The 27,683-nt window shown below is 43.8% G+C and overlaps 1 protein-coding gene across 1 annotated transcript in view; it reads left to right on the top strand.

Moving 5' to 3' along the window:
- IRAK1 (interleukin 1 receptor associated kinase 1) overlaps positions 1-26,047 on the top strand; it is an 85,146-nt gene extending 59,099 nt beyond the window's left edge. The window contains exons 7-13 of the mRNA XM_069748403.1: positions 522-636; positions 1,285-1,605; positions 2,134-2,202; positions 3,841-4,071; positions 5,712-6,261; positions 7,810-7,935; positions 25,357-26,047. Of these exons, the coding sequence (XP_069604504.1) occupies positions 522-636; positions 1,285-1,605; positions 2,134-2,202; positions 3,841-4,071; positions 5,712-6,261; positions 7,810-7,935; positions 25,357-25,412 (1,468 nt within the window). The 3' untranslated portion in view covers positions 25,413-26,047. The remainder of the gene's footprint in view (positions 1-521; positions 637-1,284; positions 1,606-2,133; positions 2,203-3,840; positions 4,072-5,711; positions 6,262-7,809; positions 7,936-25,356) is intronic.
- The last annotated feature ends 1,636 nt before the right edge of the window (positions 26,048-27,683 follow it).

The raw sequence follows: 27,683 nt of genomic DNA, 5'->3' as shown, positions 1-27,683 counted from the left end.
TGGTATCTATTTTTATTTTTGAAATTTACCAGTAGCTGCTGCATTTTCCACCCTAGGCTTATACTCGAGTCAATAAGTTTTCCCAGTTTTTTTGTTGCAAAATTAGGGGGGTCGACTTATACTCGAGTATATACGGTAATTGATCTTTTCCCTGGGTATCTCTATTCAGGGCTTGGAGATACAGGAGTGGCTCGCTGGGACGCGTCACCCTGTGATGCCTTTTCTTAAAATTATTTGTTTCCTTCCCCTTTTTGGTAAGAATGTGAAAGTCACAAGATAAAATAACATTTGTATTTCCAGATACGGCTGTCACACCTTTTTTTACATTACCATTCATAACGACGGGCACATTTCTAATACATGTGGGTGTACTTCTTCTTTTTTTGGGTAATTTTAGCTTCCCCCCCAGCGTCTATTGGTTTGCAATGTGTCATGATTAATACGTGATTGTTTCATTAGACCGTGTTGTGCAATGTGATTGTTTACTCGTTGCGGTTGATTTCTCCTCTTTACTTCCACAGCCTTCGCCACCCAAATATCATTGACCTGGCTGGATATTGTATGCAGGGGGAGGAATACTGCCTGATATATCTGTATCTACCCAACGGCTCGCTGGAAGATAGGCTGCATCACCAGGTAGGATTGGCAAGAAACGGCTGACGGGGGCTGTAGATACGGAGAGATTCTGTATGATGCATGGCTGTGAATCCATCTTCATGAGGCGCCAGTTGAAATGCTATAATGGCGCCCCATGTACAGGGTATCGGTTGTAATAATCGGGGATTTTTATGCAGCAGAGTTGCTTTTGGGATTTATGAAATGCTGAGATCCAGATGCAACTATTACCTTTGATTTCCTAATGGGTCTAACCCTGACTTTTACAAAAAAAAAAGGGGTACCCCAATCCATGTGCCACTTAATAAGGTGGCCATCTTATTTTGGCTAGCACAAGGACAAAGTCAGGTAAGACGGGCGCCCTGAGGACCACCTCTTCCTGACATCTACAGCTCTTCATTTTTCTTTTTTTAATTAACCGGCCTGGCGTGACATCACAATGACGTCACGAAAGGTCGTCAAACGTAAAGAGCCGCAGTTACGGGAGGGTGGATGAGATTTGAAGGGGCACCTGTCCGTCGGCCACAGATTACGGATGTGGCCACTAGACTGGGTCCTGCACCATCTCTAATCTGACCATTAAATTTAATCAAAAACACAGATTTTATTGTTATTTCACGACCAATAGACTCCGTATATAAGCATTGTCATGACCTATCCCTTTCGCAGGACAGCTTTCCTATTCTGACCTGGAAGCAACGTCTGAGCATCATGCAGGGAGCCGCTTGCGGCATCCAGTTTTTGCATACCCTCAAACCCAGCATCATCCACGGGGACATCAAGAGTTCAAACATCCTTTTGGATCAGGCCTTGGTTGCCAAGTTAGGGGACTTTGGACTTGCCCGCTTCAGCCGATATGCATGCGATGCAGGGAAAAGTCGCACTTTAGCAAGGACAAGTACGGTGAGGGGTACGCTGGCGTACCTGCCGGATGAATACGTGAAACTGGGAAAGCTTACGTTTGAACTGGACACCTACAGCTTTGGGGTGGTGAGTAATCTTCGATCCTCAGTGTATGTATGTATGTACGTATGTGTATATATATATATAATGTGTGTGTGTGTGTGTGTGTGTGTGTGTGTGTTTATGTATATGTGTGTGTATATATATAATATTATTATTATTATTTTGGAAGAAAACAGCAATGTTTGTCTAATCCCTTTACACTGGTGTCCCATATTTGACATCTGTATGGAGGGCACCTAATTAGCCTATTTACTGTTATCAGTGGTTGATTTGTGGCAAATCTCCAGAGATGGCTTGGGCGTAATCTTTGTGCAACACTTCCTCATTTCACGACGTGCGCCGCCCCGAGACCACGTCCCTGGTCCCGGTTGTATCTGGGACTGCTGAGCGTGTGGCTTAGATATCATTGTGCTGCCTGTCTGTTTGGGCTGATTACCGCCGTGTTTCCCCTGCTGACTGTATGTGCCGTAATTGACTTGCAGATAGATGAATGCAGCTTTTCTCCTGTGCTGACCACATTTTTTATTTCATTATTATTATTTTTTTTTATAGGTCTTACTGGAAATACTGACTGGGAGAAAAGCTGTAGATAACGATAGCAGTTCTCACACTAAATATCTGGTAAGATTCACGTCATCTTTCTTTTTAAATTGCTGCAGTGAAAATATTGAAATATTTAGCAGATGAAGACAAGGGGTCGACTAAGCATAAATGAGTGAATTAAAGGGCGTTTTCCCAGAAATTAGTTTTTACGTCTGGTCATGTTTTTCATTATCTGCCAATCAATTAAATTAAAAATATGTTGCCTTATCTCTGAAAAATCACTCTCAACAAAGTGCAGGCAGCTTGGGGGGTATCCCTTCTGTGTCAATACTGCACACTAGAGACGTGGGCTTTCATTTCTCGGTCGGTAACCTATTGGACAATGACAAGATGAAGGAAAGGGATGTTCCAGTGCCTCTTGTGCTGGCGGAATGCTTACATATAGGAACCACCCACTTAATAGCGCTTGCATGTTGGAGTACCGGCTCAGTAAGAAGTCTATGGGTGCACACACTTATGCACAGTGTGTTGTTTGCCTTAGTATCCTAGACCTGCAGCACATTTAAAGGGAAACAGATTTAAAAAAAAAAAAAGTGTTCACATTAAAGGGAATGTCAGCCAAAAAAATACTTATCTGAAGTTAAATATTATAAATATGGGCAATCTAATTGTAAGAGCAGCTGCAGGGAGAAAATGAAGTTGTGTTCTCCCTGCAGCTGCTCTCTTTCTGTCATTGGGGTAGTGTAGGGGGCTGTCGGCTTTCATCCATCGCTGCTTTCTGTCTGATGGATTGGCGGATTTGACTACAGCCTCGCTCATTGCGTATAAAGTGCAGACTGGCACACCACTTTCGTGCCTCCCTGATGACTGGAATCGAGCGGCGATTAGGAGAATGTAATTTCATTTTCTCCCTGCAGCTGTCCTTCCAATAAGTCTGCCCCATGTTCAAAACTGTATTAACCTGCAGGTTTTCTTTTTAAGGCTGTGTTCACACAATGCAGCTATGGGTAGAGTTATTATGCAAATTTTGGGGGGGGAATGATCGAAAAGAGTCTCTGAGGTTGCAGTGTGAGCACGGACCGCTTATGTGGCCGTACAGATGAACTGGTGGGATAAATATCACTAGTCATTTGTAATAATGGGTGCTGTGGGTCGTATCTCCAATTACCACGTATTAATAGACGTATTTTTGTTTTCTGGAAAACCCCTTTAAGTGAAGCTCAGCGGCTGCACTGTTAGAACTACAGTCGTAATGGTAAAGAATGGTATTTGTGTGGGCGCTGGACGAGATATCGATCACTTTTGCGGCAGCAAATTTACACTGTTAGGGAGGATGTATTCTGCATACTAAAAGGCCACGGGATTATTTCATCTTAATGACGGGTAATCTTATTTACCGTATGATTGGTGCAGCGAGCAGATCTGCTGATCCGTCATACAATTCTGTAATTTTTGGCTTGGTCCTCTGCTGATTGCCCTTTACTGCGTGTAACATCTCTTATCCAGTAGGGGGCAGCAGAGTACTAATGGCTCAGAATAAATACTTTGGTTTTGCAACCAGCTGCAGTCACAATCCGTCGTAAGGGATCAGCGCTGCTACCAATCGTCATTTCCTTTAGGGAAAATTATGATTGCGTTTTTCTGGTTTGTGATATTTTAAAGGTATCTTTTATGTTCCCGGTATATTTATATAATTAGACTGTTTCTTATTAACAGAAAGATATTGTTAACGAAGAGGAGAGCGATCAGGAGGCTGAGGGCAGTAGTCCACAAGGAGCGACCAGCATAAGAAATGCAGAAAACAAGCTGTTTAGATCCGCATCTCGCATCTGCCAGCATCATCTGGACTTCCGGATAGGACGCTGCAGTGCGGAGGTCGCACAAGAACTTTGTTTCTTAGCATGTCGGTGCTTAGGACGACAGAAGAAACGCCCTGGCATGGTGGAGGTAATTGTTAAATATACTCTGATTCCTTATTTTAATGCTCCCAACATATGGCTGCCACTATCGTCTGTATGGTAAAGTACAAGAGCCTGGCTGCAGCCAATCTCCAGCTCCATTGCTTTACAATTGGCAACTGCTGATTGGCTGCAGCGCTCACATGGCATAACATTCAGTGTCCGCTGATGGGCTGCAGAGCTTGTGCGGTATAATTTGTGGATGCCGATGAGCTCTAATGCTCACATGGCATAACAATCAGAAGACGCTGATTGACTGCAGCACTTACTTAGCATTATAATCTCAGGAGAGCACTGGTAAACCCCCCAAAAACTAAATGTGCTTTACTCATTCTTATCAGGTCCAGCACTGACTTTCCACCATTGCTCCCGGTGTCTGTCATTATCTGAATCAATGGCGTCACATTAACTGAGCTCAGTTGACTGCACCAGCTGCTGAGCTCATTGATTGACTGCAGTGCTGTTGATGTGATATCGGCGCTGCAGACAATGACCGACAGCGAGAGCAGCGGCGGAGATTCAGTGCTGGATCCGTGGTGGGTGATTTAAGGCCTTCAGGGCAATCGGGCATCCTGATGTGCGGACTCCCAACCCTTGCAAGTTCCCCGATCACTTCCATTCTGGATTTCTGGACACAGTACACGCAGACAGATGGGAGATCTGATTCCACCATTTATTTAGGAGACATCCTTTTCCTTTAGCTACGCAAGGTCCGTATCAGCCTGAGGTCTTTTATTTTGTGTTCTGCAGCAGCTGAGGCACAGAACTGTATAATATCCTTTCCATTGACTGAAGAACCTCTGTTTGGAGTAGGAGGGAGCACATTTTCACTTGGTTTTGGTATTTCCGGCAGAAGTGATCTGTGATGGACCGCTGCTGCAGGAAGAGATACGCGGCAGCCGTGGAGGGCGCTCTTCTATTTTAAACCCCTTAGCGATTGCCAATGTGCCTTTTTTTTCCCAGCCATTAAGTTTCCCTTTTTTTTACATCTGCTTTTATAGCAATGTAGAATTAATGCTGGATATGTGCCTGGTCCTGCATCGGCTCTAATGGCCACGATCAGAGATACCTCTGATCCGTGCTGTGGCCAAAAGTCACCATGGTAGGTGTGGATTTACAGAGAAGGGTCTTTCTTGCTAAGACCACTGGTGCAGTGCATATGCAGTTTACTGCTTATTAAGGTTTGCAGCTGTTTTTGAGATATTAGCACTTTTGTTTTACTGCAGTTGCCTAGGAGACCGACCACCGCTGCTGTCTAGCTTGTAAGCACTGTGCTGAAGCTGAGTAGGATTAGGAAGTAACAGCGTGCGCTCCAGCGATCCTGGCCAGCTTAAAAGCACTGTTCATAAGCTCAAAAGAAAAGAGCCTTGTAAGTACTGCACATGTTCTGACTAGCATTAGTGGTTGGTTTCCAAGGCAACAAGCTGTAATCAAAATAAGTGTTAATATCTTAAATACGCATTAAATTTGTAGTAAGCAGTAAGTAGCAAAATTTACAAGCACTATCTGACAGTACCAATTTATATACGTCGGAATAACCCCTCTAATGTATCCAGGAATATATCATTATAGCTTTGTTCATATAGAAATTGATTTTATTTCCATTTTTTTGTCATATTGGATTTTCAGGTGTTTAATGAAGTAACGAGATTGCAGAGCCTCCTTTTGCACGCCTCGGAGACAGAACACAGTGATGTGCAGAGCTCTTTTCTTTCCGACAATCCGGATGGTTTTCCTCCATTGCTGGATCTTCTTTCCAGTCTGCAGCCTTCAGTACTTGCCCCCCAGGAAAACACTGACAAATTTACTCCATACGGTACTTCTATAGATGCCCCCGCTTTGGGCAGCCACAGTGCCTTACAGTATGATGACAAATTGGTCGATTTCTGTAGTATTTCTTCATGTGAAAGTCTAAGGACCAGTCGGAGGACTCCAAACTTGCCCGAGGAGAGCGATGACAGTGTCTCGGCTTTATCCTTAGCTGCTGCTTCACCAGACCTTGCTTGTGGTCACATCCCGGACCAACAAGAGCTGCGCTCCTCGTCTCACACCAAAGCCCTGCAGTGCCGGAGCACTGTGCTTGCAACCTCGGACCTTAACACTTCTGCTGGGCGAGGTGGTGGCATCCAAGGAATCAGCAGCTCTGCATCCGGGGACTCACAAGGTTTGCACAATACAGGTAATCAATGTGTAAAAACCAACAAGACCTCTATCTCCCCTTTTTAATGACCGCAAGCAGAGATCTTGAGTACTCAGGTAGTGCTCAAGTGTAGCAGACTGAGAATAGAGGTTTTCTGATTTTAAGCAAATGAATAAAGTTGAGCAACAATATTTATTGGATCTTGGTCCAGCGGCCAAGTCAGTAGTCAATAGCCACTGCACCAGAGCCCCATGATCCTCCTCCTACCTGAGGCATCCCCAGCGCCTCTTCTGATTTAATGACCTTCATTGTTGGAACGTAACACATGCATGACACCGCGGCGGTCCTACTAATGAGAAGAGGCGTTAAGGATGCCGGTGGGCCTTGCAGCCACGAAGGTCCTGAGAATCATTTTGCTAAGCTGCAAAAATGATGTTTAAATGGTTTGTCAGAGAAATAATAAAGGAACCTATATTTTCCTGATAAATTCAGCACCATGACTCCCATGCCCCCCAACCGGTCGCTATAGGGGGGTGTTGCTGGGGGGATTGACACATATCCAATGAGGGCAGAGGTTGGTTACCAGACTCTCGTGGGTAGATGGCACGTGATCTCTGCAGGGAAAGAAGTGGAAACCGGTGGGCGCACCATGAAGGTAATGCGGGATAGTATAGGTTTTGTCTTTTGCAAAGGCGCCTATAATAAATCCAGCTCGGCCGCTTGGAGCTCCTTCTCTCCCTATTGCTTTCTGTCTGGTTTCCCGCAGCTTCACATGCCATCTACCCATGATGCTCTGGCAACCAATCTCCTCCGCATCACCCCTGCAGAGACCAGTGGGGACACATTGGAGTCAAGGCGCCGATATTATCGGGTTCTGATTCTTCTGTTATTTGATCCTATTTTCTTACTTTCTGCTCACATTTTTTTAAAATTAAGTGCCACAGAGCCGTTCGATAATGCACAGTGTGGTGTGGACTATTGGATGCCTTTTCTGGTGCTTATTTTTTTTTCTATTTCCATGTGATTGGGGGAGTTGTTGTTCTGCGCTGTCATCACTTCATTTCCTCTTTGTCTACTTTCGATAGTTATCTCGTGATTACTAGAAGAGTTTATTATTAGTGATGAGCGAATCTGCTCGGTTAAGATGTTATCTGAGCAAGCTAGAGTGTCTTCGGCATGCTCGAAAAATATGTTCCGAGTCCCCGCGGCTCCATGGCTCGCGGCTGTTTGACAGCCGTAACAGATGCAAGGATTACCTAACAAACAATCCCTGGATGTGTTGCAGCTGTCAAACAGCCGAGAGACATGGTGCCGCAGGGACTCGAAGATATTTTTTGAGCACGCCAAAGACATTAGCACACAGGCATGCTCGGGTAACATCTTTATCTGAGCACGTTCGCTCAATGCGATTTATTATACATAATGTATTGTTGGAGAAAACAGAATATTCTCATCTGGCGCGAGAGCTCGGCATTGATATGAGCTGTCTAGATCGGCCTCCTTTATAGAAATGCTATTGACTTCTGTGTAGAGTCGCGCTCGGACCCAGTTCTTCTGTGTAGCTAAAAGGCCTGGTTCTTCTTCCAGCTATCTCCATGCCACATCACCAGATCATCGTGAATCCTGCCAAACAGAGATTTGTGGAGCAGCTGGCGCTGTACGACCAGGGGAAAATAAACAGCCTAGAACTGCTGTACTCTGGAACAAGTCCAGGTAACCCGCTCCGCAGTGTCTTCTGACCCTTCCAGAGAGAAGACTCCACATGCCGAATCTGCTCTGTCCCTGCTCTGCTTTACTCCGCATATTCTATCCAGCACTCTCCAAACTTTTCTGGAATATCTGTAACTTAACCCCTTGATATGTCGGTCTCTAATTGTAAAACGGAAATAATGACTAAATGTAGAAATATTTCACCGTGTGTGGAAGTCTGTTCTTACGTGAAGCTTATGAGGGCTCACGCTTTCTAGGGGAAAGATCCAGAGGAGTATGGCCAATGTATAAACCTTCGTTCATAGCTGATATATTTTGGATACATATCCCATCAGATAATGTCTTGTCAGCCCCCAGGATTCGACTTTAGGGCTCACTTAGTAAGCCAACAGCAGCTGTTTAAAAGATCGGCTCCATGCATGGTGATCATAAAGGGAATGTGCCACCAGAAAATGACATAATGGTTAAATTGTTTTTTTTTTTTCCTTTTTAACCCCTTAGTGACAGAGCCAATTTTGTACATAACCCCTTTCTGATATTGGGCGTAATATTCTGTCCATGTGCCCTGGACTTATTTGACCATGGACGGAATATTACGTCATCACGATCACCCGCGCTCACGGGAGGTGCGCAGGTGATCGCCGCCGGGTGTCAGCTGATTGTGACAGATGACACCCGCTGCCAGGAGTGGTCACAGACCACTCCCGGCACTTTAAACCCAGAAATACTGTGATCGAACACGACGACATCCAGGTCACCAGAACTAGGAAACTTTCTGATCATTCGCAGTGCATGATCAGCAAGTCACTGTCAGTGCAGCACTGCCAAGTTTCCATAGCATGCAGATGCTGCTTCATCTCCATGCTATAGAAGCGATCAGCCTGCAAAAAATCATTGTCCCATAATGGGACTAAGAAAAAAAAAAAAAAATGTTTTTAAATAATTGTAAAAAATTTAATCAATATAAATTCTATCTCTAAATAAATATTTGAATGAAAAAATAAATAAAAGTACACATTTGGTATCTCTGGGTTCGCAAGGACCCGACCTATAAAACTATCCCACTAGTTAACCCCTTTAGTGAACACCATAAAAAAACACAGAAGTCAAAAAACAACGCTTTATCATCATACCGCCGAACAAAAAGTGGAATAAAACACAATCAAAAAGACGGATATAAATAAGCTTGGTACCGTTGAAAATATCATCTATTCCTGCAAAAAATAAGTCGCCATACAGCTTTCCATCACCGGAAAAATAAAAAAGTTAAAGCTCTCAGAATAAAGTGATGCGAAAATAATTAATGAATTTTTCTATAAACGTTTTTATTGTATAAAAGCGCCAAAACCTAAAAATGATATAAATGAGGCATCGCTGCATTGTACTGACCCCAAAAATAAAACTGCCTTATCAATTTTATCACACACGGAACGGAATAAACGCCCCCCCCCCCCCCCACCCAACAAAAAAAAAAAAAAAAAATTCATGAATTGCTAGTTTTTGTTCATTCTGCCTCCCAAAAATCAGAATAGAAAGTGATCAAAAAATGTCATGTGTCCGAAACGAGTACCAATAAAAACGTAAAAACAAGACCTCACATGATTCTGTGGGCTGAAATATGGAAAAATGATAGCTCAAAATGTGGTGTTGCAAAAACTATTATTTGCAATAAAAACCATCTTTTAGTGTGTGACAGCAGCCAAACATAAAAACTGCTATAACGCCTCTTTCACACGTCCTGATATTTCTGGTACTGGAAATGTCAGTGTCTGTGTGTAATACTTGCGGCACACGTGTGTGGTATGCGTTTGCCGCCTCAGTACCACACGGACAGTAAACGCTGTTCCCCGGCACTGGGTGCTGAACATTGCTCTCATCATTCTCCCCTTCTCTGCCAGCGATCAGCGAGAGCAGGGGAGAATGATGAGTTATATTTAAGTGATAAAAGCGACAGCAGGTGGCAGCTGATGGGACTATTAATCCCATCAGCCTACCCCTGCTGCCGCTAATAGTGTTAGGAGGAGTGGCTGATGGGGATATTCATCAGCTGCCGCCTGCGCAATAAATAAAAAAAAACAGCATGGGTTGCCCCTGTATTTTCTATTACTAGCCAGGCAAAACTCTCAGCTGTCAGCTTCAGCAAGGTTGGTTATCAGGAATAGAGGGGTCCCCACGCTGGGGTTTTTCTTCTTAAATGTCTATAAGACACCTGTCCATTACGAATCCTCCATATACAGACAAAAAAAAACCAAAACAAATCGGTACCCGAGTTATCCGTGTCCGTGTGCTCACGTGGCACATCAGTGTGGCACACGTGCGGCAGCCGTGTGCCGACTGTGTACCACACGCACCGTGCAGGAGACAGCGCTAGAGTTAAGCACTGTCCCCTTTTTTGGGTGCTGAATCCAGAATTCATTCCTTCTTCCCAGCAGCGTTCGCTGGAGCGAAGGAATGAAAAATCTTTTTTTTTTTGCGGTGTAAATAAAGTTCCCGGTAATCTCCCCCCTCCCTCCCCCTGTGTGCCCGCCCGCTGGCAGTAAAATACTTACCCAGCTCCCTCGATGCTTCCTCTCAGCGTCGCAGCTCTTCCTGTATGAGCGGTCACGTGGTGTCGCTTATTACAGTGATGAATATGCGGCTCCAGCCTTATGGGAGGTGGAACCGCATATTCATCACTGTAATAAGCAGCACCACGTGACCGCTCATACAGGAAAAGCTGTGACGCTGAGAGGAAGCATCGAGGGAGCTGGGTAAGTATTTTAATGCCAGCGGGCGGGCGCACAGGGGAGGGAGGGGGGAGATTACCGGGAACTTTATTTACACCGCCAAAAAAAAAAAAGATTTTTCATTCCTTCGCTCCAGCGAACGCTGCTGGAGAGAAGAAATTAATGGGGCTTCAGCACCACAAGCTGGGGGGACAGCGCTTACTGTAGCGCTGTCTCCTGCACTGCACACTGTACGTGTTTTACACGGACCCATTGACTTTAATGGGTCCGTGCGTTCCCACAAACACTGACATGTCTCCATGTTTTTCAAACGGACACACGGTCCGTGAAAACACGCTGACATGTGCAGAGACACATTCATTTTAATGTGTCTACGTGAGTCAGTGTCTCTGGTACGTGAGGAAACTGACACCTCACGTACCGGAGCCATTGACGTGTGAAACCGTCCTTACAGTAAACAAAACTAACAATGACAGACTAATACAGAGGGGCGAGGACCCTGCCCTTACAGGCTTACATTCTACAGGATTATGGGGAAAGAGACAGTAGGTCGGGGGTTGCAGTAGCTCTGGTGGTGTTGAGGTGGCCGTGTGGTCATTACAGGTTGTAAGCTTCTTTGAAGAGATGGTTTTCAGGTTCCGTTTGAAGGATCCGGATAACTGGATGTGTTGGGGCACTGAATTCCAGAGGATGGGTGATATTTGGGAGAAGTCTTGGAGGCAATTGGGTGAGGAGCAAATAAGTGTGGAGGAGAGACAGAGGTCTTGGGAGGACCGGAGATCACGTGAGGGAAGATATTGAGAGATTAGTTTGGAAATATACGGAGGAGAAAGGTAATGGATGAGTTTGTAGGTCAGTGTAGTTTAAACTGGATACGCTGGGAAATTGGGAGCCAGTGAAGGGATTTGCAAAGAGGGGAAGCAGGATTGTAGCGAGGAGATAGATTAATTAGTTGGGCAGCAGAGTTAAAGACAGACTGGAGAGGTGCAAGAGTGTTAGAAGGTAGGCCACAGAGGAGGATGTTGCAGTAGTCGAGGCGGCAGATGATTAGGGCATGCAGAAGCATTTTGGTAGAGTGTGGGTTGAGGAAAGGACAGATTCTTGAAGTATTTTTGAGCTGGAGGCGACAGGAGGTGGCGAGAGCTTGGATGTGCTGTTTAAAGGACAGGGCAGAGTCAAGGGTTACTCCGAGGCAGCGGATTACCGGGACGGGGGAAAGTGTGAATTCATTTATTGTGATAGATCATCTAGGGGAAGGTGTGCGAGATGGAGGAAAGATGAGTTCGGTTTTGTCCACATTGAGTTTGAGGAAGCGAGAGGAGGAGGAGGTTATGGCTGATAGACACTCTGGGATTCTGAAGCGCAGAGAGGTGTCATCTGGGCCAGAGAGGTAGATCTGAGTGTCATCGGAATATAGATCGTACTAGAAGCCATAGGACTTTGAGTTGTCCCAGGCCAAGGGTATAGATTAAGAAGAGAAGAGGTCCTAAGACAGAGCCTTGAGGGACACCAACAGAGAGGGGGCGAGATGAAGAGGTAGTATGGGGAGTAGGAAATGCTAAATGTGCAGCTGGTAAGGTATGAGGAGATCCAGGATAGGGCGAGGTCTTTTACAGCAAAGGAAGAGAGGATCTCTAGTAGGAGACAGTGGTCAACTGTGTCGAAGGCAGAGGACAGGTCTAGAAGGAGGAGTATAGAGAATTGTCTGTTAGATTTGTCTGTAAGTCGTTAGTAATTTTGGTCAGGGCAGTCTCAGTGGAATGGTGGGAACGGAAGCCAGATTGTAGGTTGTCGAAGAGAGAGTTAGATGCAAAGTGAGAGGAAAGTTCAGCATGGACATGCTGCTCAAGGAGTTTGGAAGCAAATGGGAGCAAAGATATGGGGCGGTAGCTGGACATAGCGCTCGGGTCAAGGGATGGCTTTTTGCAGATAGGTGTGATTGTGGCATGTTTGAAAGCAGAGGGGAAGGTACCAGAAGTTAGTCATAGATTGAAGAGATGGGTTAGGGATGGATTAGTGTGGTGGTGAGGTTGGGGAGGAGGTGGGATGACATTGGGGTCAAGTGCACAAGTGGTGAGGTGTGATTTGGAGAGATGAGCAAGCTGTCCTTCAGTGATTTTGGAGAGGAAAGTTATGGGGTTAGGGCATTGGTCTCTCATACAAAGGGGTTGTGGTGACCGGTCAACAGATTTGCCTTGTTTGGTCTATCTTATTTTTGAAGTGCGTGGCAAAGTCCTCAGCAGAGATTAAGGAAGTTGGAGGGGGCAGTGGTGGGGTGGAGGAGGGAGTTAAAGGTGTTGAACAACTGTTTGGGGTTGTGGGATAAAGAAGATATGAAGGATGTGAAATAGGCCTGTTTAGTAGAGGTGAGAGCTGATATTATATATAATATACAATGTGCTTACAGTGTTCATACAATAGTAGGAACATTTGATTGCATATATACAACTGTGCATTCTATTAATCCTAATAACTCACCCCATCTCAATAGCTACTAACATGCTGAACTCATTATCCAACACCTACTGTGCATGGCATCCCTTCCAAGGGCAGAAAAACTGCACTGACACATTGTGTCGGATCTGCTGCTCAAAGCAAGCAAAATATCCAGAATCTCGTGTATCAAAGTACCGGTACATTCCAAGTCATACATTTGCATAATTTATCCTCTCTAAAGCAGTTAGTACAAACATTATACAAGATATAAATGAAAAATAAGAGAAGGTCAATCAACTATCTCCAATTTAAACATAAATAGAGAATAAATCCATAAAAGTTGGGAAGGAGGACTCAGGGGCAGTAGGCGTCTGTGAATAATCTTTCCCATATATTATTATTCTTATAATTTAACTTTTGCAGCAATTCAATAAAAAAAACGGATAGGATGAGTCAGGATTTCATTTTTCAATTTTTTTTGTTTGTTCCTAAGGTTGTGTGCACACGTTGCTGTTTTTTCACGTTTTTTCCCGATAAAAACGCTATAAAACCGCAAAAAAGCATACAATAAACATCCCATCATTTAGAATGAATTCTGCATGTTTTGTGCACATGATGCGTTGTTTTCCACAAAAAAAAAGCATCGCGGTAAAAAAACGCAGCATGTTCATTAATTTTGCGGGTTTTTTGCGGATTTCCCACTACAAAATGCATTGGGAAATGTCCGGAAAAAAACGTGGCAAAAACGCATGCAGATTTCTTGCAGAAAATTTCAGGTTTTTCTCAGGAATTTTCTGCGAGAAATCCTGAACATGTGCACATAGCCTAAGCCTAAAGAAATAAAAAAACAAAACAAATAAGCAATAAAATTCTCATAATGTATATACATACTACTCCAAAGGAAGATAATGATTCAGTAGAGAGCGGAAATTGCCAAACAACCTTTAGGCTATGTGCACACGTAGAAAGGAGCTCTGCGGGTTTTTCCGCAGCGGATTTTAGAAATTCGCAGGTAAAAGCCACTGCGTTTAACCTGCGGATTTACCTCGGTTTTTATGCGGATTCCACCTGCGGTTTTACACATGCGGATTCCTATTGAGAAGCAGGTGTAAACCGCAGTGGAATCTGCACAAAGAATTGACATGCTGCGGAATGTAAACCGCAGCGTTTCCTCGCGTTTTTTGCAGCATGGGCACTGCAGATTGCGTTTTCCATAGGTTTACATTGTACTGTAAACGCATGGAAAGCTGCTGCGAATCCGCAGCAAAATCCGCAACGTGTGCACATAGCCTTAAGGTGTACAATTACTGCACCGTGCGATGACATGCACCACGCGACATGCACCATGTGACAACATGCGACATGTGACAGCATGCGACGACATGCAGCATGCGACGACATGCAGCATGCGACGACATGCAGCATGCGACGACATGCAGCATGCGACGACATGCAGCATGCGACGACATGCAGCATGCGACGACATGCAACATGCCACATACATATAGACATACAGTACATATAACATAGAGTACATACTCACCATCACTTGTCACTTTGATCCCCGAAGCCAGTGTCACCTGTAAAAAAGATTAAAATAATAAACAATATACTCCCTGATCCGCAGATATCCAATTAAAATGAGTGTCCCACGACGAACTCCAGTGGAGAGCATCAGCTGATGCGACCGCTCTCCAGGAATACAATGATGGAAGGTATCCTTCCACAATGTATTCCCCACAATGTATTCCTACGCCCCTGTGAGAAAATAGTCCCTAGTCTCACTTTTGGCATTGCTGTGTGAGAAAGTTCCCACGCAGCTTTTGCCATAAAGTGAAACCAGTGAACTATAGTAACCTCTCAGTGATGCACCGCAGGAGCCATTGTCTCCAATCAGTGTGTCACTGAAGGTCCTATAGAGCAGTGACATCACCCGATGTCACTGTTCTATAGGGAAGATCGTCGTGGGACACTCGTTATTAATTGGACTATGGCGGACAGGTAGTATATGGTTTATTTTACATTGTTTGCAAGCGCTGAAGTATGGTAAGTATGGTTAAATTAAGAATATTAAAATACTTTTCTGGCTGTTTTTTTTTTTTTTTTTTAACTCTTTCACTACTATAGGATTAATAATGGATAGGCATCATATCGACGCCTCTCCATTATTAACCCGGCTTAATGTCACCTTACAATAGCAAGGTGACATTAACCCCTTATTACCCCATATCCCACCTCTACTCGGGAGTGGGAAGAGAGGGGCTAAGTGCCGGAGCCGGAATTAGTGCATCTCCAAGATGCGCCATTTCTGGGGCGGCTGCAGGCTGGTATTTGTAGCCGGGTGGGGCAATATCCATGGCCCCTCTCAAGGCTATGAATATCGGCCCGCAGCTGTCTGTGAGCCTTTCTGACTATAGAATATAGGGGGACCCCACATCATTTTTTTGGGGGGTCCCCCTATTTTAATAGCCAATAAAAGCTACGCAGATAGCTGCGGGCTGATATTCATAGCCTCTGAGGGGCCATGGGTATTACCCCCTTCCCAGGCTACAGATATTGGCCCCCGCTGTCGGCTCTCCCCCTCTGGTGCAGAAAAATGCACGGGAGCCCACACCATTTTTTTTTTTCGTGTTTGTTTGTTTTTGTTTTTTTTTAACTAGAATTCGCCCTTTTCTTACTTTCGACTCTTCAAAAACTCTTACTGTTTCACTTATTCATTCTCATCTGGACTATTGTAACTCTCTACTGATTGGCCTCCCTCTTACAAAACTTTCCACGCTCCAATCTGTCCTGAATGCTGCAGCCAGGATCATATTCCTCACCAACCGTTACACCGATGCCTCTACCTTATGCCAGTCATTACACTGGTTACCCATCCACTCAAGAATCCAGTACAAAACTACTACCCTCATCCACAAAGCACTCCATGGCTCATCACCACCCTACATCTCCTCCTTGGTCTCAGTCTACCACCCTACCCGTGCCCTCCGCTATGACCTCAGGTTAGCATCCTCAATAATCAGAACCTCCCACTCCCGTCTCCAAGACTTTACACGTGCTGCGCCGATTCTTTGGAATGCACTACGTAGGTTAATACGATTAACCCCCAATCCCCACAGTTTTAAGTGTGCCCTAAAAACTCATTTGTTCAGACTGGCCTACCACATCAACGCATTAACCTAACTATCCCTGTGTGGCCCATTCAAAAAAAAACAAAAAACATAATCAGGTTCCTCGCAACATGTTCTCATACACTTTATGCAGTTAATAGACCTCTGTGTCTGTACTGCTACATACAGTACTTAGGCTGATAACTGGTTCATGCAGCTTTACATGAACACCTGAGCCTTACACTATGGCTGGTCGGACTAACTAAAGCAATTGTTACCATCCACCTCTCGTGTCTCCCCTTTTCCTCATAGTTTGTTAGCTTGCGAGCAGGGCCCTCATTCCTCCTAGTATCTATTTTGAACTGTGATTTCTGTTATGCTGTAATGTCTATTGTCTGTACAAGTCCCCTCTATAATTTGTAAAGCGCTGCGGAATATGTTGGCGCTATATAAATAAAATTATTATTATTTATTATTAACTGAAACATATTGTTCATTAACCCCTTTCTGCCAGCTGACGGAATAGTTCGTCAGCTGGCAGTATCCCCCGCTTTGAGGTGGGCTTCAGCGGTGAGCCCACTTCAAAGCTGCAACATGTCAGCTGTTTTCAATACAAAAAAAAAATGTACATGATCGCTAACCGACGTAGCGAGAAAAAAAAAAATCAAAAGCCAAAATTGTTTTTTTGGTCGCCGCGACATTGCATTAAAATGCAATAACGGGCAATCAAAAGAACGTATCTGCACAAAAGTGGTATCATTAAAAACATCAGCTCGGCACGCAAAAAATTAGCCCTCACCTGACCCGATATCTCAGATAATATAGATGGAAAATGGCGCAATTATTTTAATTCTTTTTAGCAAAGTTTGTAATTTTTTTTTTCACCACTTAGATAAAAAATAACGTAGAAGTGTTTGGTGTCTATGAACTCTTAATGACTTGGAGAATCATAATGGTAGGTCAGTTTTATACTGTGTGCACACGTTGCAGATTTGGGTGCAGAATTTTCTGCACAAAATCTGCATCTCCTTGCAAAAAATGCAGCTGCTTTTTTGATACATTTTTTTCACGTTTTTTGCGCGGTTTTGATGCGGGTTTTTTGTGCGGTTTTGGTGCGGTTTTTGGTGCATTTTTTGCACGGTTTTTATTCCGTTTTTGCAGCAGTATTTGGTGCGGTTTTTTGCGTGGTTTTGATTCAGGTTTTTTATGCTTTTTTATGCAGTTTTTGGTCAAGTTTTGATGTAGTTTTTGGTGCAGTTTTGACGCAGTTTTTGGTGCAGTTTTGACGCAGTTTTTGGTCCGGTTTTCGGCTGTGTGCACACGATGCAGAATTAGTGCAGATCTACAGCGTTTTTTTCCACGCAGAAACGCTGCAGATCTGCACTGATTTACAGTACAATGTAAATCAATGTGAAAAAAAAAAGCTGTGCACATGGTGCAGAAAAATCCGTGCAGAAACGCTACAGAATTCAAAGAAGTGCATGTCACTTCTTTTGTGCGGATCTGCAGCGTTTCTGCAGCCCTCCATTAATAGAAATCCACAGTGGTAAAAACTGCAGAAAATCCACATCAATTCCGCACAAAAAAACGCATAAAAACCGCAGCAAATCCACAGCTGCGGATTCTGCCAGGAGATGCGGATTTTGTGCAGAAAATTCTGCACCTCTTTTCTTGTGTGTACATAGCCTTCATGTGTTTTCGATGCAGTTTTTGGTGTGTTTTTGATTCAGTTTTTGGTGCGGTTTTCATGCAGTTTTTCGTGCGGTTTTCATGCAGTTTTTCATGCGGTTTTCATGCAGTTTTTGTTGCGGTTTTCATGCAGTTTTTGTTGCGGTTTTCATGCGTTGTTTTTGATGCAGTTTTTGATGCAGTTTGGTGTAGTTTTGATGCAGTTTGGTGTAGTTTTGATGCGTTTTTGGTCCATTTTTTGCACGGTTTTGATGCATTTTTTATTTTTTTTGGGTGCAGTTTTTGCGCGTTTTTTGTATGCGCTTTTGAAAGCTAAATAAAGATGTATTATTGAACAAAAAAAAGATTTGTGATGTCATTATTGCCCAACCTCCTCTTTTATATTTGTCCAACCCACACTCAATTACACACACACAGACAGATGAAATGGATAGACAGATCTACATACAGATAGATCTATAGATGCATACATCTATCTATTCATATATCTATCTATTGATAGATGTATGGATAGTGTAGGGTGCGTGTCCACTGTCCGGATTACATCCGAATTAGCTGCAGATTGGATGCTGCGTACTTGTAGTCCCATCGGATTAAGCCCCGCACACACCCGAACAGCCAGGCGTACAGCCCAGCACACACCCGAACAGTCCCGAACACACCCCAACAGTCCCGCACAGCGCCGTACACACCCGCATAGCCCAGCACACACCCGAACAGTCCCGCACAGTGCCGCACACATCCGAACAGCCCGCAGACCCCGCACACACCTGAACAGTCCCGCACAGTGCCGCACACATCCGAACAGCCCGCAGACCCACCCGCACACACATACACGCACACAGTCACCGCCCACACCCTTCCCTCCTCCCGAACTGCAGCGTTTGTCGGACCCACATCCGCAGCAAAACTGCACATCTTTTTTACATCTGTGGTTTTGCTGCGGATGTGCCCGACTCAATGAAAGTCTAAGGGTGCAGAAACACTGCTGTTCGGCCCAAAAGAAGTGACATGCTGCGGGAAGCACATCAAGTCAAGCATGTGCACATCAAGTCTGCGGCTCCCATAGACTTAGTGCCAGCAAAAAAAATCTTTACACTTGCGCAGCAAAAAAAAACTTTACATGTAAAATCCACATCATAATTTCACTTTTTAAAAGTGTACACAATGGGGGAGATAATAAAAAACTGTCTAATATTAAAGCTGGCTTTGTTGCAAATATCAACCAATCAACGCTCAGTTTTCACTTCTCTGGTAAAGCGAAAGCTGCACTCTGATTGGTTGTTATGTGCAGCCCAGCCAGTTTTGCTATTAGGCAGTCTTTTATTATCTCCCTCAGTTTTTTATTATCTCCCACAATGGGTTGAAAGAAGCTTAAAATGGAAGAGAAATCCTGTGCCTTGACTCTGCTCGAGAAGGGGGATTCGGTGATTGCTGTAGCTAGAGATCTGGGAGTGTCAAGAGAAGCAATTTATCAACTGAAGCGGTCGGCGGCATCATTGCCTCCTGGGATGGTACCGCAGAGGAAGTCAGGCTGTGGCGCACCTAAGAAGACTTCACCAAGGACTGATAAGCTTCTGAAGCGTGAAGTGATGTCACATCCTTCTATAACTGCTGTTGAACTAAAAAACAAGTACCCTATGCTCCTCCAGAACATCGCAACTAGGACAATTCGTCACCGCCTGCAGAAGGACCTGGGTCTACCAAGTTGCCGAGCCACAAAGAAGCCCCTGCTCACAGCAGCAATGAAGACGAAAAGGCTTGCCTTATGTAAGAAATATCAAGATTGGACATCTGAAGAGTGGAAGAAAGTGATGTTTAGTGATGAGAGCACTTTCAGGATGGTCAGGGGAGGCTCAAAGGTTGTGCGTCGTCCGAGTACCGTGTCACGGTATGACCCAAAATATACAGTTAAGACTGTTAAACGTTCCGACAGTGTGATGGTGTGGGGTGCTGAATCCATGCCTAAACGACTGCAGATGGTGATAAAATGTAAGGGTGACATGTCAAAATACTAATTGTAATAAAATATCCACAATAAAACACTTGAATCCACTTGAATATTAAGATTTTGTGGTTTCATTGAACTTGTAAAGATTTTTTTTGCCGGCACTGTACATTGGTTGTGCACTACACTGCGGATTTGATGCAATTCTGTGCAGCAAAAAACCCTGCAGATCTGCAATCAAATCCGCAACGTGTGCACACAGCCTTAGCATTTAGTGAACCTAGCAAAAAAGCCAAGCAAAAAACAAGTGTGGGATTGCACTTTTCTTGCAATTTCATCGCTCTTTGAATTTTTTTTCACATTTTCTGTTACACGACATGGTAAAACCAATGGTGTCGTTGAAAAGTAGAACTTGTTCTGCAAAAGATAAGCCCTCACATGGCCATATTGATGGAAAAATTATGGCTCTGGAAAGAGGAGCGATAAACGAAAAAAGCTCCAGGGGTGAAGGGGTTTAGAAACATCCATCCGTCCATCCATCTGTGTGTAATGGAGTGTGGGTTGGACAGAAATGACATCACAAATCTTTCTGAGGCTATGTGCACACGTCAGGATTTCTTGCAGAAATTTTCCTGACAAAAACCGGACATTTCTGCCAGAAATCCGCATGCGTTTTTACCGCGTTTTTGACGCGTTTTTCGTGCGTTTTTTGTGCGTTTTTCCCCAAATGCATAGAATTGCAGGAAAAATGCAGAAAATCCGCAAAAATAATGAACATGCTCATTTTTTTACCGCGATGCGTTTTTTTCGCGGAAAAAAACGCGTCCATGTGCACAAAACATGCAGAATGCATTCTAAATGATAGAATGCATAATGTATGCATTTTTAATGAGTTTTTATAGCGTTTTTAGCGCGAAAAAACCTGTACGTGTGCACATAGCCTTAAGATAGACGAGGGAGGGGTTTAGGTGTGTTTTGGAGTGGGTGTGGTAGGTTCGGGCTTAGAAGCCAGTGCAATGCATCATGGAACTTGTAGTATTAGGGCACAATAACTCAGGAGAAAGGAAGTTGTTGATTAACCCCATGAGAGCTGGATCCAGCACTGAAGATATGCTGCTACAGCATGATAACAGGTAATATTGCTAAAATAAACACAGTGGATGTTTTCAGTGGCACATAATAGCAAGATTTATGAAAAAAATTATTGTAGTGGACAACTTCTTTAACATGTTGGAAGTGTTCATAAAATGGGATCACTGATGGGGGATTTTTATGTTCTGGCACCTCACGGGCTCTCCCAGTGGGTCATGGCACCTGCAAACCATAAAAGTAAAATCTGGCGCTCCTTCCCTTCTGAGCTTTGCGCTGTGCCTAAAAAATATTTCCAGATTACATGTAAAGGGGTTAATGACTAAGCAAATTTTTACAATTCTGACCACTATTACTTTGAGGTTATAGCTCTGGAACGCTTCAACGGATCCCACTGATTGTTTTTTCTTAACATATTGCACTTCATGTTGGTGGTAAAATTTCTTCAATATGACTTGCATTTATGGAAAAAATGGAGATTTGGAAAAATATAAAATTTCCCATTTTAAAAATTTAATTTGTGCCCTTAAATCAGAGGGTTATATCGCACATAATAGTTAATAAATAACACTTCCCACATTTCTACTTTACAACATCAGAATTTTGGAAACAATTTTTACCTTTTGTTAGGCCGTTATAAGGGTTAAAAGTTGACCAGCGACTTCTAATTTTTCCAACAAAATTTCCAAAACCATTTTTTTTTAGGGACCACATCACATTTGAAATCAGTTTGGAGGGGGTCTATATGATAGAAAATTACCCAACAGTGACACCATTCTAAAAACTGCACCCCTCAAGATGCTCAAAACCACATTCAAGATGTTTATTAACCCTTCAGGTGCTTCACGAGAACTAAAGCAATGTGGAAGGAAAAAAAATGAACATTTTATTTTTTTCACAAAAAATTTACTTTCGAACCAAACTTTTTTTTTTTTTTAATTTTCACAAGGGTTTCAGGAGAAAATGGACCACAAAATTTGTTGTGCAGTTTCTCCTGAGTACGCTGATACCCCCGTATATGGGGGAAAGCCATTGTTTGGGGCAGGGCTCAGAAGGGAGGGAGCACCGTTTGACTTCTTGAATGCAAAATTGGCTGGAATCAATGACGGGCTCCATGTCTCGATTGGAGACCCCCTGATGTACCTAAACAGTGGAAACACCCCAATTCTAACCCCAACACCACAACCCTAACCCAAATGGAAAAAATATATATGTTTTTATTTTATTTTATCTTACTAAGGGGGTGGTAAAGGGGGGTTGATTTACTGTTTTACTTGTTTTTTTTATTTTGATCAAAGTGATCAAAATTAACCAATAGAAAAAATACCCTATTGGTGCCGGCGGGCAGGTCTCGGCGGGCGTACTGCGCATGCGCCTCCATTTTCTTTCCAGAAGGAGATGCCCGGGGGATATTGCTGGAGGGACCGGGGGACTCCATTCCTCTCTCCTCTGATGTGCTAGATCATTTCAGAGACACTTCCATGCACATAGACCAATCGGTAATATAGAATATCATGTTCTTGGCAGCACACCACCTATTTACACAGAAGATCGCTTGCTTAGAAATCATCATGCCCGAAGACTAGCATTTTGCTCCTTCATTGGGAGCTTGCCTGCCTGTATATACAGGACTATTTTAATTTTGGAAAAAGAGCATTTCAATGGATTAACAGTCTGTCTAAAAGGAACCTGAAACACACTACAGTAGCCCTGGAATTGAAAAGGTGGCATCCCTTACGTTGAACTTTCAAGTTCTGAGAATAGCCATGCAGGAAAAATCTAAATATTTCTCTAAGGACCAAGACTAATGGTTGCAAATTTTTATCCACCCTCTGGTGCTGGATACAAAATTCACCTAACAGGGAGAATGTAGATTAATGTACCTGGTGCCCTTTATCATGGATCCAATGATTCCAGGTCCGTTCTGCATTCACCTAAAATGAGTGAGACCTTCCCGCAGAACCACTTTTTGGTTTTCATCTCCTTTTTGAATACTGGGTAGAGGGTGGGATCTTATAAATATTAGCATAGTCATAATTTCTGCTCCTGGCATTGTTGTAATGGAAAATAACCTTCCATTAAGACATGACTGAGTGGACGTAGGGTCAGAGGACTCAATGTACTGGACGTTATCGCTTTTGGCCCTGGCGGTCGGAGACCACTGGAACTGTGGCGCTTAAGCAGTCTGGGTGGGTTAAGTACCGTATATACTCGAGTATAAGCCGAGATTTTCAGCCCAAATTTTTGGGCTGAAAGTGCCCCTCTCGGCTTATACTCGAGTCACGGTGGGTGGCAGGGTCGGCGGGTGAGGGGGAGAGGGCGCTGAGGCATACTTACCTAGTCCCGGCGATCCTGGCGCTCCCCCTGCCGTCCCACGGTCTTCGAGTGCTGCAGCTCTTCCCCTCTTCAGCAGTCACGTGGGACCGCTCATTAGTAAAATGAATATGGACTCCACTCCCATAGGGGTGGAGCCGCATATTCATTTCTCTAATCAGCGGTAACGGTGACCGCTGACAGAGGAAGAGGCTGCGGCACCGAAGACCAGCTGTCCGGGAGAAGGAGCGGGACGCCGGGAGCAGGTAAGTATGTCATATTTACCTATCCCCGTTCCACAAGCCGGCCGTCGCTCCATCTTCCCGGCGCCGCTCCATCTTCCCGGCGTCTCTCCGCTCTGACTGTGCAGGTCAGAGGGCGCGATGACGCATATAGTGTGCGCACCGCCCTCTGCCTGATCAGTCAGTGCGGAGAGACGCCGGGAGCTGCAAGCAAGAGAGGCGAGTATGGCTTTTTTTTTTTTTTCTTCTTTTTTTTATTGCAGCAGCAGCAATGGCACAGCTTTATATGGAGCATCTATGGGGCAATAATGAACGGTGCAGAGCACTATATGGCACAGCTATGGGGCAACAATGAACGGCGCAGAGCACTATATGGCAGCTATGGGGCAATAATGAACGGCGCAGAGCACTATATGGCACAGCTATGGGGCAATAATGAACGGTGCAGAGCACTATATGGCACAGCTATGGGGCAATATTGAACGGTGCAGAGCACTATATGGCACAGCTATGGGGAAATAATAAATGGTGCAGAGCACTATATGGCACAGCTATGGGACAAAAATGAACGGTGCAGAGCACTATATGGCACAGTTATGGGGCAATAATGAACGGTGCAGAGCACTATATGGCACAGCTATGGGGCAATAATGAACGGTGCAGATCACTATATGGCACAGCTATGGGGCAAGAATGAACGGTGCAGAGCACTATATGGCACAGCTATGGGGCAACAATGAAAGGTGCAGAGCACTATATGGCACAGCTATGGGGCAACAATGAACGGTGCAGAGCACTATATGGCACAGCCATGGGGCAAGAATGAACGGTGCAGAGCACTATATGGCACAGCTATGGGGCAAGAATGAACGGTGCAGAGCACTATATGGCACAGCTATGGGGCAAGAATGAACGGTGCAGAGCACTATATGGCACAGCTATGGGGCAATAATGAACGGTGCAGAGCACTATATGGCACAGCTATGGGACAAAAATGAACGGTGCAGAGCACTATATGGCACAGCTATGGGGCAATAATGAACGGTGCAGAGCACTATATGGCACAGCTATGGGGCAATAATGAACGGTGCAGAGCATTGTAGATGGGGCAATAATGAACGGTGCAGAGCATTGTATATGGGGCACAGCTTTATATGGAGCATCTATGGGGCAATAATGAACTGTATGGAGCATTATATTGGGCTCCTGATTCAATATGGATATTTAAAACACTTAACCTACTGATGTCTCAATTAATTTTACTTTTATTGGTATCTATTTTTATTTTTGACATTAACCGGTAGCTGCTGCATTTTCCACCCTAGGCTTATACTCGAGTCAATAAGTTTTCCCAGTTTTTTTGTGGCAAAATTAGGGGGGTCGGCTTATAATCGGGTCGGCTTATACTCGAGTATATACGGTGACTTTTTTTTCTCTCCTAAATTGATTCCTGCCCTCTGAACAGTTTTCAAAAAGCGATGGGCAAATCTACTTAAACTGCATATTTTGAGGCTTTAATGTGTGCTTTATTGAGCATCTGGTCATGTTGGTGCTGAATAGTGATGCGCGAACGTGCGCGGATAAGGCGTTATCCGAGCATTCTCAGGTGCTAACAGGGTGTCTTTAATGTACTCGAAACATGTTTGAGTCCATGTGTTGCAGCTCTCGACAGCCGCCAGACATGCAGCCGTGGGGATTCGAACAATATTTTTCGAGCACGCCGATGACACTGTAAGAGTGTTATCCGAGCATGCTCGTTTGCTATCTGAGCATGTTCACTCATCACTAGTGCTGAATCTAAAGACATTTTATAGACATGGTTAAGTATCGCATCCTTCAGTATGGTTATAGATCTTTTTTTCTTTCTTTAGATTACCATTCAGAGGGTCGAGGAAACCCAGAAGAAAGTGATGATTTTCCCAGTTAGCCGCTTGGTGAAAATATATTGGATTTACTACCGCATGGCAGCTCTCGGCTTACCTAGAAAAGAGCTCTAGCAAACAAATGATTCCGCATTGGAGATGTTCTCAGCCAGCAAGTGGTGCAGAAAGTTTCAGTATTTCAAGCTCATATTGCATCGGGCTTGTCCTAGAAGTGTTAAATTCGTGCTCCTAATGACTTTCCGTGAAGCCGGCCCGGGTCTTGCTGAAGGGAGTGAAGCGAAACTTTTTACTTTGGGAGAGCGATATTATTTATTGTTTTTTTTTTTTTTTTTTTATATATAGTATTATGCTTTATATCGCCATAATTTAGTTTTGTCCTCCTTTATTTAATTTAAGTCTGTTACAGTTATTCATTGCACTGCTGATCTTTAATCATTTTCGAGTCTGGAGTGAAAGGTGGACGGGGAGTGAAGTGTAAAGGTCCGCCATGGAGTCTGCAAGTCTGTCTTCATAGTGCAGAGTATCTCTGCCTCTTCATTTCCAAAATTAAAAGAATATATATATATTTTTTTTCTTTTTGATCTGTGACCTATTTGACACTGCAGTGCAGTGTGGAAACTGAGTGTATATAATATCTGCCATGTGAAAAATCTAAGTGCATTAAAATAGGAATTGTTGATACCAGTTGCTTATTATATTGTGCCTCCTATATAACGTAGGCTAGTAAGGGCAAGAACATGGGGGGTTAACCTGCTTAGATCTGCAAGGACACCAATTCTGGCAGGTGTATTCGCGTATATATATTTATATATTAGTTATACATAATACAGTTGTCTAATAAATTTAAAAAAGAAAATATATATATATGTGTATATATATGTGTGTGTGTGTGTGTGTGTGTGTGTGTGTGTGTGTGTGTATGTATACACACACACACACACACACTAGGAAGTGATATTATTTATAATATACACTCACACTAGTAAATGAATATATATGCACAAACCACCACCACAACAACTTATGCTATATCTATTCATATGGCTGTAAAGCACAAATCGCATAGAACCACAGAGTGAAGACTTTACAAAAGGGCCAGGGTATAAATGTTTACAAAATATCAAGTTTATTGGATGCATTAAAAGCACCATGCAGAGAAGGGAGCTGGGCAGGTAACAGGAAAAGTGGGTACACCCAGATAATATGTAAACATAAACATGTACTTATCCCCTTAATGACCGTCAATACTTCTTTTTACTGACCTAACATATAAGGGAATAGCATCCCCATACAGGTGACAATCCTATAGCTGTCCACTGTACACTATAGTTGACATCTTGCTGTATCAGCGATCAGTGTTGGCACCTCTAAATCTGTTTAACCCTTTAGATGCTGCTGTCAATACTGACTACATCATATAAATGATTATCAGAGTGTGGGGGGCTTCTTCTTTAACCCCACCAGCACCCTGAGATCATGATTGTGTGGTCCTGATGTTTGCCATGGCAATTCATGGCCAAATAATGACCTTAGAGTCTGCTGGCTAGAGCGACTTAGTTGAGATGGATATGTGTATAATATATGGTATACCCACACTAACAGTCCTTCTGAGGACTAAGGCTATGTGCCCACGTTGTGGATTCGTGTGCAGATTTTTCCGCACAGTTTTTTAAAAATCTACCGCGGATTTTCTGCGTTTTTGTGCGGATTTCACCTGCAGATTCCTATTGAGGAGCAGGTGTAAAACGCTGTGGAATCCACACAAAGAATTGACATGCTGCAGAAAATACAATGCAGCGTTTCCGCTCTGTATTTTCCACACTATGTACATGGTACTGTAAACCTGATGGATAACTGCTGCAAATCCGCAACGTGTGCACATAGCCTTATAAAGCTGCATAGATATCAGTGCTAGAGAGGAATATTTTTTTTTTACAGGCCAGCTATTTAAAACTGTGGTTTGTCCGTCACACACGGATCAGAGATAAAAAGTGCGCTGCAAATTCTGCCATTTGTGGCCTCCCTTTAAATTTTGTTGCAGTGTGTTAGCAAAGTTATTGACTAGTGATGAGTATACTGGTTTGGATTTCCCAGAGCACGCTCGGGTGGTCTCCCGAGTATTTTGTAGTTCTCGGAAATTTCGTTTTCATCACCTCAGCTGCATGATTTGCGACTGCTGGACAGGCTGAATACATGAGGGGATTCCCTAACAAACAGGCATTCCGCACATGGAGTCGCAAATCATGCAACTGAGGCGACGAAAACTAAATCTCCGAGCACTACAAAATACTCGGAGACCACCCGAGCGTGCTCTG

This window comes from Ranitomeya imitator, chromosome 2, assembly GCF_032444005.1.
Source record: "Ranitomeya imitator isolate aRanImi1 chromosome 2, aRanImi1.pri, whole genome shotgun sequence".
NCBI lineage: Eukaryota > Metazoa > Chordata > Amphibia > Anura > Dendrobatidae > Ranitomeya > Ranitomeya imitator.
Note: the sequence above shows the minus strand (reverse complement) of the source record. Positions and strands in the feature narration are given on the sequence as shown.